General features: G+C 52.6%; 1 protein-coding gene across 4 annotated transcripts in view; it reads left to right on the top strand.

Annotated features, from left to right (window-relative positions):
- Positions 1-2,060: 2,060 nt before the first annotated feature.
- Positions 2,061-18,640, top strand: part of ST8SIA5 (ST8 alpha-N-acetyl-neuraminide alpha-2,8-sialyltransferase 5) — a 112,952-nt gene continuing 96,372 nt past the window's right edge. For all 4 annotated transcript variants that reach the window (XM_075585725.1, XM_075585717.1, XM_075585711.1 and 1 more), the window contains exon 1: positions 2,061-2,198. In XM_075585725.1, the coding sequence (XP_075441840.1) occupies positions 2,068-2,198 (131 nt within the window). In that variant the 5' untranslated portion in view covers positions 2,061-2,067. The remainder of the gene's footprint in view (positions 2,199-18,640) is intronic.

Genomic DNA, 18,640 nt, shown 5'->3' with positions numbered 1-18,640 from the left:
ACTCAGGGCCCCCTGTTACCAGCAGGTTTGCACCACACTCAAAGAAGTAACCAGAGCAAGTTTCCCCAAGATAGACCCTATGTGAGATTGGGGGGGTGGGAGGGGGAGAGAAAGGGTTACATATTTTTTTTTTAAACGGCAGCTTGAACTGCAGCTTTATGTACAGAGGGGGAAGATACAAGATCTGGGCCCAGGATTGGGCAGAACACAGGCCTTGTCCCACCTCCTCCCCTACCACTCAAGAGAGCTGCTTACTGTGGGGAAAATCCCTGGATTGGTCCTGACATTGCCTGCACTGCTACCAGGGCTTACATGTCAGGGAGGGCAGACTGGTAGCCAAAAACAAGGCATGGATACATATGCTTATTATGGGGGTGGGGAGAGGGCAATATGGATGTGTGATTGGTCAGAGTCCCTTAAAATTAATTTGTCACCTAAATATTCCCCAGACTGCAAAGCAGTTGTGCCGTCATAAAAATCAATAGGATGATTCTTCCCGGCAGAAGGGAATTCTGCAGCGTGAGTCCTTATACTGATTGGGGGATATTTTGAGGATTCGCAATCTGTAAGGCAGTGAAAGAGGTTATAATTAACATGACACAAAATGGGTACCCATATTTTTGTACCAACAAATTTGGTCAATGTGACAGTAGATATCCTAGTGTTTTCTTGCTATGTATCAAGCTTGGCACACAAGTTTTATCTGTTTATCATATTCAATGGATGCAAGGAGTTCTGTTCATACTGCGTATCCTAGTACCAGTGTATTAATGGTCTTGCAGGAACGTTCATCAGTCAGTGATGTGGTTATTGGATTTAGGGGAAAAAATTACTCAGCACCGTTTTCAATTGCAACGAATTAAAGTTTGTGCCTCTAAACAATCCAGTTTTCTAGATTAAATCTGCCAGGTAGAAGGTGGTGTTAACATTTGCGCTCAAAAGATCTATGTCAAATCCTGTATAACACCCGATTTAGCACATTTCTTACATTTGACACACGCACACGTTGACACCAGAACAAATTATCACACCGCATCAAAATGCAAGTAGCAGCTTAATTAATACATTAATTAATTTGAGTAAATTGGAACTTAGCCTAAGAGCAGGTTACTGGAAAGGCTATTTGAATGGAATAAATGAATTGCAGACTTGTATGTTAAGCATCAGTGTGTGTTTGTACTGCCTTGTTCTTTTTGACACCAGAAGCTGCAGTAAATCAGCATATAGGAGATATGCCCTTGAACAGATGCACAGTGTGACCTTGCTGGTGCTTACTCAGGAGAAAATCAGAACCACGATCAGAGAGGGGGGGGGGGGGGGGAGAGACAGAGACGGGGGGGGGGGGGGTGGAGAGGGAGAGACAATGAAATAGTGGAAATGCAAAGCATGCTGCACTCAACCACATGTCCTGACTGCTAGAGCAAAATGCAGCTTCCATCCCAGCACAGGCAGGCTGCCACTGCTGCCGTACATTGCAGAGGCTGGGAGAATGCCTCTTGATCATTGTATACAAAAATAGCACACCCCAGTCACGTCTCTTTGCAAAGGGTCATTTTTCCACCCGAGGGCTGAAATCACTGAGCAGAAGCTGCAGCTGAGACCTCGCTGGGTGCAGATGCCTTCGCTTCCATGTGCAATTTCCCCCCCTTTCACTCAAGTCATCTGGAACATCAGCCTGCAACTGGAGTAGATAATTGCAAGCAGAGGCTTTCAAAGGGGGAGGAGAGAGAGAGAAAGAGAGAGAGAGAGAGGGGGCTGTCAGGGATCTGCGTTTTATTCCACGATCCAGATTGTTTTTACATGTTACCCACGTCCCTGGAAACTTTACCCTGGAATCTGGCCACGGGGGGCACGGAGCTGAAGCTTCACAATGAGGCACCTTGTCTTCTGGATGCTGGAGCAGAAAAAGGGGGCTGGGCAGGGGGCTTGCCATGTCTTCACTGTGAATAACAAGGACACCGTCCATGCAATCCTGCAATAAATGCATTAGCTGCAGAGCCAGCAAGGTCGATTGCATTTCATTTTTTTGGGGGGGTGGGGGGGCGGGGGAGAGGGGGGGTGTAAAGCATGGGTTACGCGGACCCCTCAGCTGGCAGGGATCTGCTGGGCAACAGAACTTTATTCTTCATATTTATCTGCGCCTTTGCCCTGGTGACCTTGCTGCAACAGATACTATATGGCAGGAACTACATAAAGAGGTAAGGATGGGGGGCAGATGGGTAACACTGTGTGTGCAGACAGATGTGCACAGATACAATGGGTGCTGATGTCATTTGCTTCATGTCAAGGTGATTTGTTAACCCCTTCACCCTGAGAGCAGAGAATGATTCATGTTAATGACCACTTCACTCCCCCCCCCCCCCCCACAAACACACACCCTAACAAGTGCACGATGATACATATTTCTGTATACTTCCAACCTTGCCAAGGTTGTTTTGCAGCCAGATGGGCAGAGAAAGAGCATTAAACCAGCAAAGCATTTGTAATGCAAAAGTAGCGGTGTTGCAGATGTACCATGTTGTGTATCTTGTCTGGTGTTGGGGGGGGGGGGGGGAGGGGGGGTTAGAAGATGTACACCCATTGGTACAATAGTGTGTCTGCTCTCCAGGGAGAATCAGATGGGTAGAAGTGTCACACTTATTGCAGTCTGATCACAGGGCTGCCGGGGCACTGCTAAGTCTATCCCCTGCTTTGGTGAGCAACCAGGAGAAATAAAATAGTACTCAGAACAGAACTGCCCATCAGAGAAGGAATAACAACAACCTCCATACAACATTTGGGATCTGCTTAGTTCAGGGTGTCATTGTAAATAAAGTTGCCACAGCTGCTTGGCTGCCTCAATAAAACACATCATAAGAAACAGACTGCAAATGTATTATGAGAATTACTAAGATGTAAGTTTTTGGATATACTTGACTTTGTCATCCTCATAATATCACCCCTCTATTCTTATGCAGCAGCATCCAGTGCACATTGCACTGCACACTGTATCACATGGCAGGTGGTCTGGAGAGCTTACCATCTAATGCTGGTACTTGTGACACAGGGAGATGAAGTTACCTGCCCAAAGTCACCCAGGACCACTTGCTAAACAAGCTCCAGAAATTGACAACCAATATGTGGTCTAATTCTTCTGATCACATGGGACGCTTATGTAAAAAATCATTGCACAGTTGCAGATGTAAAGTGTTCTTGTCGGCAGAACGTGGTAACCAATCTTCTTTGCCACGAAAGGATTAAGATCCTAATAGCTGGTCTTCTGCACTGGGGACAAGGTTAGAATGAAAGAGTAATGGTTTCAGAGCAAATGCTTAACAATTGACTAGATTAAGAGCACATTGAATTTCTCCGAAGCTGCTTGCCATATTAATACATTGTTCTTTAATGCATACTTTCCGGATTTACATTTTTGTTTAAAAATAAACCCCCCAAACTGTCCCTAAACTTGAATATCAAACTTTTTTTTTTGCGCTGCGGTGTGTTGCAGGCCCTTCTGTCTGTGAAAAGGGTTACTGGATATTTGCTCAACAATTACAGTATATTAAATGCACATAAAAATATTACTTGTGAGCACATTCACATCTCAAGACAGGTTTGCAACCCTGCCTTTCCCCATTATCTCTTGGCGTACAGTGCTTCCAATGCAGCCAGGGATTCTGGGAAATAATATGCAAATGAGCACACAGTGCCACCTTTGAATATTGAAGGAACCAGTTGTGCATCAAGCATCCAGCAGTGTTAACAATCTGGACAGATGAACTTTAATATTAACCAGTTGCTGTCAGGCAAGGTGCTGTCCGCCCCCCTGGCAAAGGCTGACTACAGTTTGAATGGGACTGCCAGGGACCCCCGCTGTTAATCCGATGGGCCATTAGTCTGTGTGCAGAAATGTCAGTGAAATGTTGCAGCATGTACCCAGCATGTACCTGGGTCTTGTTGGTGATTGCCCCAGATTTTCCCAGGCAAGTTTTAGAATACTCGGCATCGCACCTGTACATTTTTGTTTTCTTCGTGAAACCTATATATGGCAAACTCTGTACAAATATAGTTTATTATTTGATGCATTTGTAACGTGAAAATTGGGTTTAGTACGTATTGCTGGACTGCTACTGCAGTAAAACAAGTGTTTTCGAGTGACAGTCCAGCACAGGATTGTGCTAATAACTAGCAGAAGAATTGCATGGTCTTATGATTCGCGTGTAACCTTAATGAATGAATTCCACTAATTTACAGTCAAACAGTTTCTTCACAAAAGCAAGAATTGATTTAAAGGTTTGCCGCAGCGTATAGCAAGAAACAGTGCGCTGTAGTGAGTATTTTGCAATGCATTGCAGGCCTCTATGATAATAGCGTGGTTAAGCCTCACCTCGCAAAAGACCTTCAGATACCTGTATCCCTGACATTGTACTGATACTGAGATAGCAGCCGTACCTTCCTCCTATAAAGATTAAGCGTCCGCTATTGGAATCCTCTGCAGTATGTCTTTGCATTTTAGTCCACGGTTGTACTGTATGTTCTGGTTTATAAAACAAAATGTCCCATCTACATTCCCAACATCCGAGGCTACACCAGCCTTTCGCTGACTTGCCCCCTCTGCTGCTCAATTGTATCCCTAATGCATTTACGCATAGTGCTATACTGATATAAGCAATCCCACTATACCACTTAAGAGGTTAAGTCTTCGGAGCATTGATTCCTGTTTCCCTCGTTCCAGTGCCCTTAACCTTGTATTGTCATTGCCAAGCGATACATGGGATATAAGGAGTCATACACAGTTTTCAGCAATAATCAGTACACGTTGACAGATTCATGACGTGAAAACCCCCCTGGTAGGGTTAACATTTGCCTATCTGTAGCTACGTGTACAGAGGCAGCAAGATAGACTGTTTTCGGGACCGGGACCGCGACTGCCGCAGTGCTGGAGGATTATTGCTGCGGAGGGGGGGCGGGGGGGTCTGATCTGAGAGCCTGGATCCCCCCTTACCCCCAGCAGTATGACCGCGGCAGCAACATCTCCACGAATGCGGCTTTAAGCTCTCTCAGCCGGGGCTCAGGAGATAGTAAGTCTTGCTGCATCTGTCGGTGTGAAGCTGGCTGCATTATCCCCATGCAGCGTGTCTCCTCTGCTTATTGTCAGTGCCCAGCTTTTCACTCAAGGAGTGGAACCTGGTTTCTTTAATGCCTTGAAAGCGGAGTAGAAAAAGGAGTGGCTCGGTGGGTACTGTGCTAATCTGACGAATGGGACCTTTTTGGCCGTGACGAAAGTGCCGCTGGCGGTCTGCCGCCACTACAACTCGCCACCAGGCCGGTCGCCACTGTACAACTCGCCGTTCCTAGTTCAGTGGCTGCTGCTCGAACGTGCCACCTTGAAATGTCCCGTGGGACTCGGAGCGGCTGTGCGCGCCGCAGGAGCAGCGGCCACGGGAATAGGAGCCGCCGTTGGAGCAGCGGCCACGGGAATAGGAGCCGCCGTTGGAGCAGCGGCCACGGGAATAGGAGCGGCGAGTTGTTGCGGCGGATCGGCGGTGGCGCTTTGGTCGCGGCCGGAGGCCAAGGACCCTTTATTTCCCCGTACAGAACTTGTACATTTTAATTTCTTACAAACAAAGTATCTCCTAGGTAGAGTTTACAATCTAATTTGAAGTCATTAATGGGAGGGATTTGCCTCTGTACAAGAAGCCGGCATCGGGGTTCAAACCAAGTCTCCCCCTCTTCAAAAGCAGTCAGAGTGGTCTAGGACTCCGGCGATCCGCCCCCAGGACAACTCACCGCCGGGCAGGTCGCCACTGTTAAAAAAAAAGTTATGTATAAGGAAATAAATATTGTTAGACATATTGCACCAACGTACATTTAAATGGCTGTGCATGCACGCCACCTGATAACAGACCGGCAGTATTGCAGAAATTGCACTAGGTTAATCATAGCAAAACATATCTAATGGAAAGCGATGTATTTATTTTCTTCAATAAATCTGTTTTTGTCTCAGATTTGCAGCTGGGGCGCTGTGATTATACGCAGTGACGTTCTGTCCTAATTCTGTCCTAACGCTGCAGCGACGTCCTGTCCTAATGCTGCAGGATGCACAGACGTTCTGTCCTAATGCTGCAGCGACGCCCTGTCCTAATGCTGCAGAGACGTCCTATCCTAACGTTGCAGCGATGTTCTGTCCTAATGGTGCAGCGACGTTCTGTCCTAATGGTGCAGCGACGTTCTGTCCTAACGCTGCAGCGACGTCCTGTCCTAATGCTTCAGCGACGTTCTGTCCTAATGCTGCAGGATGCAGCGATGTTCTGTCCTAACGCTGCAGCGTCGTTCTGTCCTAACGCTGCAGCGACGTTCTCTCCTAACGCTGCAGCGACGTTCTCTCCTAACGCTGCAGCGACGTTCGGTCCTAACGCTACAGCGACGTTCTGTCCTAATGCTGCAGCGACGTCCTGTCCTAACGCTGCAGCGTCGTTCTGTCCTAACGCTGCAGCGACGTTCTCTCCTAACGCTGCAGCGACGTTCGGTCCTAACGCTGCAGCGACGTTCTCTCCTAACGCTGCAGCGACGTTCTCTCCTAACGCTGCAGCGACGTTCTCTCCTAACGCTGCAGCGACGTTCGGTCCTAACGCTACAGCGACGTTCTGTCCTAATGCTGCAGCGACGTCCTGTCCTAACGCTGCAGCGACGTCCTGTCCTAACGCTGCAGCGACGTTCTGTCCTAACGCTGCAGCGACGTTCTGTCCTAATACTGCAGTGACGTTCTGTCCTAATGCTGCAGCGACGTCCTGTCGTAACGCTGCAGCGACGTTCTGTCCTAATGCTGCAGCGACGTTCTGACCTAATGCTGCAGCGACGTTCTGACCTAATGCTGCAGCGACGTTCTGTCCTAACGCTGCAGCGACGTTCTGTCCTAATGCTGCAGCGACGTTCTGTCCTAACGCTGCAGCGACGTTCTGTCCTAATGCTGCAGCGACGTTCTGACCTAATGCTGCAGCGACGTTCTGACCTAACGCTGCAGCGACGTTCTGTCCTAACGCTGCAGCGACGTTCTGTCCTAATGCTGCAGCGATGTTCTGTCCTAACGCTGCAGCGACGTCCTGTCCTAACGCTGCAGCGACGTTCTGTCCTAATGCTGCAGCGTCGTTCTGTCCTAATGCTGCAGCGACGTTCTGACCTAATGCTGCAGCGATGTTCTGACCTAATGCTGCAGCGACGTTCTGTCCTAACGCTGCAGCGACGTTCTGTGCTAATGCTGCAGCGACGTTCTGTCCTAACGCTGCAGCGACGTCCTGTCCTAACGCTGCAGCGACGTCCTGTCTTAATGCTGCAGCGACGTTCTGTCCTAATGCTGCAGCGACATTCTGTCCTAATGCTGCAGCGACGTTCTGTCCTAATACTGCAGCGACGTTCTGTCCTAACGCTGCAGCGATGTTCTGTCCTAACGCTGCAGAATGCAGAGACGTTCTGTCCTAGCGCTGCAGCGACGTTCTGTCCTAACGCTGCAGCGACGTTCTGTCCTAACGCTGCAGCGACGTTCTGTCCTAATGCTGCAGTGACGTTCTGTCCTAATGCTGCAGAGACGTTCTGTCCTAACGCTGCAGCGACATCCTGTCCTAATGTTGCAGGATGCAGAGACGTTCTGTCCTAATGCTGCAGCGATGTTCTGTCCTAATGCTGCAGCGACGTTCTGTCCTAATGCTGCAGGATGCAGCGACGTTCTATCCTAATGCTGCAGCGACGTCCTGTCCTAATGCTGCAGGATGCACAGACGTTCTGTCTTAACGCTACAGCGACGTCCTGTCCTAATGCTGCAGCGACGTCCTATCCTAATGCTGCAGCGATGTTCTGTCCTAATGCTGCAGCGACGTTCTGTCCTAATGCTGCAGCGACGTCCTATCCTAATGCTGCAGCGATGTTCTGTCCTAATGCTGCAGCGACGTTCTGACCTAATGCTGCAGCGACGTTCTGACCTAATGCTGCAGCGACGTTCTGTCCTAACGCTGCAGCGACGTCCTGTCCTAATGCTGCAGGATGCAGAGACGTTCTGTCCTAATGCTGCAGCGATGTTCTGTCCTAATGCTGCAGCGACGTTCTGTCCTAATGCTGCAGGATGCAGCGACGTTCTATCCTAATGCTGCAGCGACGTCCTGTCCTAATGCTGCAGGATGCACAGACGTTCTGTCTTAACGCTACAGCGACGTCCTGTCCTAATGCTGCAGCGACGTCCTATCCTAATGCTGCAGCGATGTTCTGTCCTAATGCTGCAGCGACGTTCTGTCCTAATGCTGCAGCGACGTCCTATCCTAATGCTGCAGCGATGTTCTGTCCTAATGCTGCAGCGACGTTCTGACCTAATGCTGCAGCGACGTTCTGACCTAATGCTGCAGCGACGTTCTGTCCTAACGCTGCAGCGACGTCCTGTCCTAATGCTGCAGGATGCAGAGACGTTCTTGCCTAACGCTGCAGCGATGTTCTGTCTTAATGCTGCAGCGACGTTCTGTCCTAACGCTGCAGCGACGTTCTGTCCTAATGCTGCAGTATCGTTCTGTACTAATGCTGCAGCGACGTTCTGTCCTAATGCTGCAGGATGCAGCGACGTTCTGTCCTAACGCTGCAGGATGCAGAGACGTTCGGTCATAACGCTGCAGCGATGTTTTTTCCTAATGCTGCAGCGACGTTCTGTCCTAATGCTGCAGGATGCAGAGACGTTCTGTCCTAACGCTGCAGCGACGTTCTGTCCTAACGCTGCAGCGACGTTCTGTCCTAACGCTGCAGCGTCGTTCTGTCCTAACGCTGCAGCGAAGATCTGTCCTAACGCTGCAGCGACGTTCTGTCCTAACGCTGCAGCGACTTTCTGTCCTAACGCTGCAGTGACGTTCTGTCCTAACGCTGCAGCGACGTTCTCTCCTAACGCTGCAGCGACGTTCTGTCCTAACGCTGCAGCGACGTTGTGTCCTAAAGCTGCAGCGACGTCCTGTCCTAACGCTGCAGCGACGTTCTGTCCTAACGCTGCAGCGACGTTCTCTCCTAACGCTGCAGCGACGTTCTCTCCTAACGCTGCAGCGACGTTCTCTCCTAACGTTGCAGCGACGTTTTGTCCTAACGCTTCAGCGACGTTCTGTCCTAACGCTGCAGCGACGTTCTGTCCTAACGCTGCAGCGACGTTCTGTCCTAACGCTGCAACGACGTTCTGTCCCAACGCTGCAGCGACGTCCTGTCCTAATTCTGCAGCGACGTCCTGTCCTAATGCTGCAGCGACGTTCTCTCCTAATGCTGCAGCGACGTCCTGTCCTAATTCTGCAGCGACGTTCTGTCCTAACGCTGCAGCGACGTTCTGTCCTAACGCTGCAGCGACGTCCTGTCCTAACGCTGCAGCGACGTCCTGTCCTAATGCCGCAGCGACGTTCTGTCCTAATGCTGCAGCGACGTCCTTTCCTAATGCTGCAGCGACGTTCTGTCCAAACGCTGCAGCGACGTTCTGTCCAAATGCTGCAGCGACGTTCTGTCCTAACACTGCAGCGACGTTCTGTCTTAACGCTACAGCGACGTCCTGTCCTAATGCTGCAGTGACGTCCTATCCTAATGCTGCAGCGATGTTCTGTCCTAATGCTGCAGCGACGTCCTGTCCTAATGCCGCAGCGACGTTCTGTCCTAATGCTGCAGCGACGTCCTTTCCTAATGCTGCAGCGACGTTCTGTCCAAATGCTGCAGCGACGTTCTGTCCAAATGCTGCAGCGACGTTCTGTCCAAATGCTGCAGCGACGTTCTGTCCTAACGCTGCAGCGATGTTCTGTCCTAACGCTGCAGCGACGTTCTGTCCTAACGCTGCAGCGACGTTCTGTCCTAACGCTGCAGCGACGTTCTGCCCTAACGCTGCAGCGAAGTTCTGCCCTAACGCTGCAGCGACGTTCTGTCCTAACGCTGCAGCGACGTTCTGTCCTAACGCTGCAGCGACGTTCTGTCCTAACGCTGCAGCGACGTTCTGTCCTAAAGCTGCAGGGACGTCCTGTCCTAAAGCTGCAGCGACGTTCTCTCCTAACGCTGCAGCGACGTTCTGTCCTAACGCTGCAGCGACGTTCTCTCCTAACGCTGCAGCGACGTTCTGTCCTAACGCTGCAGCGACGTCCTGTCCTAATGCTGCAGCGACGTCCTGTCCTAACGCTGCAGGATGCAGAGACGTCCTGTCCTAATGCTGCAGCGACGTTCTGTCCTAATGCTGCAGGATGCAGCGACGTTCTGTCATAACGCTGCAGCGATGTTCTGTCCTAGCGCTGCAGCGAAGTTCTGTCCTAACGCTGCAGCAACGTTCTGTCCTAACGCTGCAGCGACTTTCTGTCCTAACGCTGCAGCGACGTTCTGTCCTAACGCTGCAGCGACGTTCTGTCCTAATGCTGCAGCGACGTTCTGTCCTAACGCGGCAGCGACGTTCTGTCCTAACGCTGCAGCGACGTTCTGTCCTAACGCTGCAACGACGTTCTGTCCCAACGCTGCAGCGACGTCCTGTCCTAATGCTGCAGCGACGTTCTGTCCTAACGCTGCAGCGACGTTCTGTCCAAATGCTGCAGCGACGTTCTGTCCTAACGCTGCAGCGACGTTCTGTCCTAATGCTGCAGCGACGTCCTGTCCTAATGCTGCAGCGACGTTCTCTCCTAATGCTGCAGCGACGTTCTCTCCTAACGCTGCAGCGACGTTCTGCCCTAACGCTGCAGCGACGTCCTGTCCTAATGCTGCAGCGACGTCCTGTCCTAACGCTGCAGGATGCAGAGACGTTCTGTCCTAACGCTGCAGCGACATCCTGTCCTAATGCTGCAGCGACGTTCTCTCCTAAAGCTGCAGCGACGTTCTATCCTAATGCTGCAGGATGCAGAGACGTTCTGTCCTAACGCTGCAGTGACGTCCTGTCCTAATGCTGCAGCGACGTTCTGTCCTACCGCTGCAGCGACGTCCTGTCCTAATGCTGCAGCGACGTTCTGTCCAAATGCTGCAGCGACGTTCTGTCCTAACGCTGCAGCGACGTTCTGTCCAAATGCTGCAGGGACGTTCTGTCCTAGCGCTGCAGCGACGTTCTGTCCTAATGCTGCAGCGACGTTCTGTCCTAATGCTGCAGCGACGTCCTGTCCTAATGCTGCAGCGACGTTCTGTCCTACCGCTGCAGCGACGTCCTGTCCTAATGCTGCAGCGACGTTCTGTCCAAATGCTGCAGCGACGTTCTGTCCTAACGCTGCAGCGACGTTCTGTCCAAATGCTGCAGGGACGTTCTGTCCTAGCGCTGCAGCGACGTTCTGTCCTAATGCTGCAGCGACGTTCTGTCCTAATGCTGCAGCGACGTCCTGTCCTAAAGCTGCAGCGACGTTCTCTCCTAACGCTGCAGCGACGTTCTGTCCTAACGCTGCAGCGACGTTCTGTCCTAACGCTGCAGCGACGTTCTGTCCTAATGCTGCAGCGACGTCCTGTCCTAATGCTGCAGCGACGTTCTCTCCTAATGCTGCAGCGACGTTCTCTCCTAACGCTGCAGCGACGTTCTGCCCTAACGCTGCAGCGACGTCCTGTCCTAATGCTGCAGCGACGTCCTGTCCTAACGCTGCAGGATGCAGAGACATTCTGTCCTAACGCTGCAGCGACATCCTGTCCTAATGCTGCAGCGACGTTCTCTCCTAAAGCTGCAGCGACGTTCTGTCCTAATGCTGCAGGATGCAGAGACGTTCTGTCCTAACGCTGCAGCGACGTCCTGTCCTAACGCTGCAGGATGCAGAGACGTTCTGTCCTAACGCTGCAGCGACATCCTGTCCTAATGTTGCAGGATGCAGAGACGTTCTGTCCTAATGCTGCAGCGACGTCCTGTCCTAATGTTGCAGGATGCAGAGACGTTCTGTCCTAACGCTGCAGCGACGTTCTGTCCTAATGCTGCAGCGACGTTCTGTCCTAATGCTGCAGGATGCAGAGACGTTCTGTCCTAACGCTGCAGCGACGTCCTGTCCTAACGCTGCAGGATGCAGAGACGTTCTGTCCTAATGCTGCAGCGACATCCTGTCCTAATGCTGCAGGATGCAGCGACGTTCTGTCCTAACGCAGCGACGTTCTGTCCTAACGCTGCAGCGACGTTCTGTCCTAATGCTGCAGCGACGTTCTGTCCTAATGCTGCAGCGACGTCCTATCCTAAAGCTGCAGCGACGTTCTGTCCTAACGCTGCAGCGACGTTCTGTCCTAACGCTGCAGCGACGTTCTGTCCTAATGCTGCAGCGACGTCCTGTCCTAATGCTGCAGCGACGTTCTCTCCTAATGCTGCAGCGACGTTCTCTCCTAACGCTGCAGCGACGTTCTGCCCTAACGCAGCAGCGACGTCCTGTCCTAATGCTGCAGCGACGTCCTGTCCTAACGCTGCAGGATGCAGAGACGTTCTGTCCTAACGCTGCAGCGACACCCTGTCCTAATGCTGCAGCGACGTTCTCTCCTAAAGCTGCAGCGACGTTCTGTCCTAATGCTGCAGGATGCAGAGACGTTCTGTCCTAACGCTGCAGCGACGTCCTGTCCTAACGCTGCAGGATGCAGAGACGTTCTGTCCTAACGCTGCAGCGACATCCTGTCCTAATGTTGCAGGATGCAGAGACGTTCTGTCCTAATGCTGCAGCGACGTTCTGTCCTAACGCTGCAGCGACGTTCTGTCCTAACGCTGCAGCGACGTCCTGTCCTAAAGCTGCAGCGACGTTCTGTCCTAACGCTGCAGCGACGTTCTCTCCTAACGCTGCAGCGACGTTCTGTCCTAACGCTGCAGCGACGTCCTGTCCTAATGCTGCAGCGACGTCCTGTCCTAACGCTGCAGGATGCAGAGACGTTCTGTCATAACGCTGCAGCGATGTTCTTTCCTAATGCTGCAGCGACGTTCTGTCCTAATGCTGCAGGATGCAGCGACGTTCTGTCCTAACGCTGCAGCGACGTTCTGTCCTAATGCTGCATGATGCAGAGACGTTCTGTCCTAATGCTGCAGGATGCAGAGACGTTCTGTCCTAATGCTGCAGGATGCAGAGACATTCTGTCCTAATTCTGCAGCGACGTCCTGTCCTAATGTTGCAGCGACGTCCTGTCCTAATGTTGCAGGATGCAGAGACGTTCTGTCCTAACGCTGCAGCGACGTTCTGTCCTAACGCTGCAGCGACGTTCTGTCCTAACGCTGCAGCGACGTTCTGTCCTAACGCTGCAGCGACGTTCTGTCCTAACGCTGCAGCGACGTTCTGTCCTAACGCTGCAGCGACGTTCTGTCCTAATGCTGCAGCGACGTTCTGTCCTAAAGCTGCAGCGACGTTCTCTCCTAACGCTGCAGCGACGTTCGGTCCTAACGCTGCAGCGACGTTCTGTCCTAACGCTGCAGCGACGTTCTGTCCTAATGCTGCAGCGACGTCCTGTCCTAATGCTGCAGCGACATTCTCTCCTAATGCTGCAGCGACATTCTCTCCTAACACTGCAGCGACGTTCTGTCCTAACGCTGCAGCGACGTCCTGTCCTAACGCTGCAGCGACGTCCTGTCCTAATGCTGCAGGGACGTCCTGTCCTAACGCTGCAGGATGCAGAGACGTTCTGTCCTAACGCTGCAGCGACATCCTGTCCTAATGCTGCAGCGATGTTCTCTCCTAAAGCTGCAGCGACGTTCTGTCCTAACGCTGCAGCGATGTTCTGTCCTAATGCAGCAGGATGCAGAGACGTTCTGTCCTAACGCTGCAGCGACGTCCTGTCCTAACGCTGCAGCGACGTCCTGTCCTAACGCTGCAGGATGCAGAGACGTTCTGTCCTAACGCTGCAGCAACATCCTGTCCTAATGTTGCAGGATGCAGAGACGTTCTGTCCTAACGCTGCAGCGACGTCCTGTCCTAATGCTGCAGCGACGTCCTGTCCTAACGCTGCAGGATACAGAGACGTTCTGTCCTAACGCTGCAGCAACATCCTGTCCTAATGTTGCAGGATGCAGAGACGTTCTGTCCTAACGCTGCAGCGACGTCCTGTCCTAATGCTGCAGCGACGTTCTGTCCTAACGCAGCGACGTTCTGTCCTAACGCGGCAGCGACGTTCTGTCCTAACGCTGCAGCGACGTTCTGTCCTAATGCTGCAACGACGTTCTCCTAATGCTGCAGCGACGTTCTCTCCTAACGCTGCAGCGACGTTCTGTCCTAACGCTGCAGCGACGTCCTGTCCTAATGCTGCAGCGACGTCCTGTCCTAACGCTGCAGGATGCAGAGACGTTCTGTCTTAACGCTGCAGCGACATCCTGTCCTAATGCTGCAGCGACGTTCTCTCCTAAAGCTGCAGCGACGTTCTGTCCTAATGCTGCAGGATGCATAGACGTTCTGTCCTAACGCTGCAGCGACGTCCTGTCCTAACGCTGCAGGATGCAGAGACGTTCTGTCCTAACGCTGCAGCGACATCCTGTCCTAATGTTGCAGGATGCAGAGACGTTCTGTCCTAACGCTGCAGCGACGTCCTGTCCTAATGTTGCAGGATGCAGAGACGTTCTGTCCTAATTCTGCAGCGACGTCCTGTCCTAATGTTGCAGCGACGTCCTGTCCTAATGTTGCAGAATGCAGAGACGTTCTGTCCTAACGCTGCAGCGACGTTCTGTCCTAACGCTGCAGCGACGTTCTGTCCTAATGCTGCAGGATGCAGAGACGTTCTGTCCTAATTCTGCAGCGACGTCCTGTCCTAATGTTGCAGCGACGTCCTGTCCTAATGTTGCAGAATGCAGAGACGTTCTGTCCTAACGCTGCAGCGACGTTCTGTCCTAACGCTGCAGCGACGTTCTGTCCTAACGCTGCAGCGATGTTCTGTCCTAACGCTGCAGCGACGTTCTGTCCTAACGCTGCAGCGACGTTGTGTCCTAACGCTGCAGCGACGTTCTGTCCTAATGCTGCAGCGACGTTCTGTCCTAAAGCTGCAGCGACGTTCTCTCCTAACGCTGCAGCGACGTTCTCTCCTAATGCTGCAGCGACGTCCTGTCCTAACGCTGCAGCAACATTCTCTCCTAATGCTGCAGCGACGTTCTCTCCTAACACTGCGATGTTCTGTCCTAATGCAGCAGGATGCAGAGACGTCCTGTCATAACGCTGCAGGATGCAGAGACGTTCTGTCCTAACGCTGCAGCAACATCCTGTCCTAATGTTGCAGGATGCAGAGACGTCCTGTCCTAACGCTGCAGCGACGTCCTGTCCTAATGTTGCAGGATGCAGAGACGTTCTGTCCTAACGCTGCAGCGACGTTCTGTCCTAATGCTGCAGCGACGTTCTGTCCTAACGCTGCAGGATGCAGAGACGTTCTGTCTTAACGCTGCAGCGACGTCCTGTCCTAACGCTGCAGGATGCAGAGACGTTCTGTCCTAACGCTGCAGCGACATCCTGTCCTAATGCTGCAGGATGCAGCGACGTTCTGTCCTAACGCTGCAGCGACGTTCTCTCCTAAAGCTGCAGCGACATTCTGTCCTAACGCTGCAGCGACGTTCTGTCCTAATGCTGCAGGATGCAGAGACGTTCTGTCCTAATGCTGCAGGATGCAGAGACGTTCTGTCCTAATGCTGCAGGATGCAGAGACGTTCTGTCCTAATGCTGCAGCGATGTCCTGTCCTAATGTTGCAGCGACGTCCTGTCCTAATGTTGCAGAATGCAGAGACGTTCTGTCCTAACGCTGCAGCGACGTTCTGTCCTAACGCTGCAGCGACGTTCTGTCCTAACGCTGCAGCGACGTTGTGTCCTAACGCTGCAGCGACGTTCTGTCCTAACGCTGCAGCGACGTTGTGTCCTAACGCTGCAGCGACGTTCTGTCCTAATGCTGCAGGATGCAGAGACGTTCTGTCCTAACGCTGCAGCGACGTCCTGTCCTAACGCTGCAGGATGCAGAGACGTTCTGTCCTAACGCTGCAGCAACATCCTGTCCTAATGTTGCAGGATGCAGAGACGTTCTGTCCTAACGCTGCAGCGACGTCCTGTCCTAATGTTGCAGGATGCAGAGACGTTCTGTCCTAACGCTGCAGCGATGTTCTGTCCTAATGCTGCAGCGACGTTCTGTTCTAATGCTGCAGGATGCAGAGACGTTCTGTCCTAACGCTGCAGGATGCAGAGACGTTCTCTCCTAAAGCTGCAGCGACGTTCTGTCCTAACGCTGCAGGATGCAGAGACGTTCTGTCCTAATGCTGCAGGATGCAGAGACGTTCTGTCCTAATGCTGCAGGATGCAGAGACGTTCTGTCCTAATTCTGCAGCGACGTCCTGTCCTAATGTTGCAGCGACGTCCTGTCCTAATGTTGCAGAATGCAGAGACGTTCTGTCCTAACGCTGCAGCGACGTTCTGTCCTAACGCTGCAGCGACGTTCTGTCCTAACGCTGCAGCGACGTTCTGTCCTAACGCTGCAGCGACGTTCTGTCCTAACGCTGCAGCAACGTTGTGTCCTAACGCTGCAGCGACGTTCTGTCCTAATGCTGCAGCGACGTTCTGTCCTAAAGCTGCAGCGACGTTCTCTCCTAACGCTGCAGCGACGTTCTGTCCTAATGCTGCAGCGACGTCCTGTCCTAACGCTGCAGCGACATTCTCTCCTAATGCTGCAGCGACGTTCTCTCCTAACACTGCGATGTTCTGTCCTAATGCAGCAGGATGCAGAGACGTCCTGTCCTAACGCTGCAGGATGCAGAGACGTTCTGTCCTAACGCTGCAGCAACATCCTGTCCTAATGTTGCAGGATGCAGAGACGTCCTGTCCTAACGCTGCAGCGACGTCCTGTCCTAATGTTGCAGGATGCAGAGACGTTCTGTCCTAACGCTGCAGCGACGTTCTGTCCTAATGCTGCAGCGACGTTCTGTCCTAACGCTGCAGGATGCAGAGACGTTCTGTCTTAACGCTGCAGCGACGTCCTGTCCTAACGCTGCAGGATGCAGAGACGTTCTGTCCTAACGCTGCAGCGACATCCTGTCCTAATGCTGCAGGATGCAGCGACGTTCTGTCCTAACGCTGCAGCGACGTTCTCTCCTAAAGCTGCAGCGACATTCTGTCCTAACGCTGCAGCGACGTTCTGTCCTAATACTGCAGTGACGTTCTGTCCTAATGCTGCAGCGACGTCCTGTCGTAACGCTGCAGCGACGTTCTGTCCTAATGCTGCAGCGACGTTCTGTCCTAATGCTGCAGCGACGTCCTGTCCTAACGCTGCAGCGACGTCCTGTCCTAACGCTGCAGCGACGTTCTGTCCTAACGCTGCAGCGACGTTCTGTCCTAATACTGCAGTGACGTTCTGTCCTAATGCTGCAGCGACGTCCTGTCGTAACGCTGCAGCGACGTTCTGTCCTAATGCTGCAGCGACGTTCTGACCTAATGCTGCAGCGACGTTCTGACCTAATGCTGCAGCGACGTTCTGTCCTAATGCTGCAGCGACGTTCTGTCCTAACGCTGCAGCGACGTTCTGTCCTAATGCTGCAGCGACGTTCTGACCTAATGCTGCAGCGACGTTCTGACCTAATGCTGCAGCGACGTTCTGTCCTAACGCTGCAGCGACGTTCTGTCCAAATGCTGCAGCGATGTTCTGTCCTAACGCTGCAGCGACGTCCTGTCCTAACGCTGCAGCGACGTTCTGTCCTAATGCTGCAGCGTCGTTCTGTCCTAATGCTGCAGCGACGTTCTGACCTAATGCTGCAGCGATGTTCTGACCTAATGCTGCAGCGACGTTCTGTCCTAACGCTGCAGCGACGTTCTGTGCTAATGCTGCAGCGACGTTCTGTCCTAACGCTGCAGCGACGTCCTGTCCTAACGCTGCAGCGACGTCCTGTCCTAATGCTGCAGCGACGTTCTGTCCTAACGCTGCAGCGACGTCCTGTCCTAATGCCGCAGCGACGTTCTGTCCTAATGCTGCAGCGACGTCCTTTCCTAATGCCGCAGCGACGTCCTGTCCTAATGCCGCAGCGACGTTCTGTCCAAATGCTGCAGCGACGTTCTGTCCTAACGCTGCAGCGACGTTCTGTCCTAACGCTGCAGCGACGTTCTGTCCTAACGCTGCAGCGACGTTCTGTCCTAACGCTACAGCGACGTCCTGTCCTAATGCTGCAGCGACGTCCTATCCTAATGCTGCAGCGATGTTCTGTCCTAATGCTGCAGCGACGTTCTGTCCTAATGCTGCAGCGACGTCCTGTCGTAACGCTACAGCGACGTCCTATCCTAATGCTGCAGCGATGTTCTGTCCTAATGCTGCAGCGACGTTCTGACCTAATGCTGCAGCGACGTTCTGTCCTAACGCTGCAGCGACGTCCTGTCCTAATGCTGCAGGATGCAGAGACGTTCTTGCCTAACGCTGCAGCGATGTTCTGTCTTAATGCTGCAGCGACGTTCTGTCCTAACGCTGCAGCGATGTCCTGACCTAATGCTGCAGCGACGTTCTGTCCTAATGCTGCAGTGTCGTTCTGTCCTAATGCTGCAGCGACGTTCTGTCCTAATGCTGCAGGATGCAGCGACGTTCTGTCCTAACGCTGCAGGATGCAGAGACGTTCGGTCATAACGCTGCAGCGATGTTTTTTCCTAATGCTGCAGCGACGTTCTGTCCTAATGCTGCAGGATGCAGAGACGTTCTGTCCTAACGCTGCAGCGACGTTCTGTCCTAACGCTGCAGCGACGTTCTGTCCTAACGCTGCAGCGAAGATATG

This window comes from Ascaphus truei, chromosome 1, assembly GCF_040206685.1.
Source record: "Ascaphus truei isolate aAscTru1 chromosome 1, aAscTru1.hap1, whole genome shotgun sequence".
NCBI lineage: Eukaryota > Metazoa > Chordata > Amphibia > Anura > Ascaphidae > Ascaphus > Ascaphus truei.
Note: the sequence above shows the minus strand (reverse complement) of the source record. Positions and strands in the feature narration are given on the sequence as shown.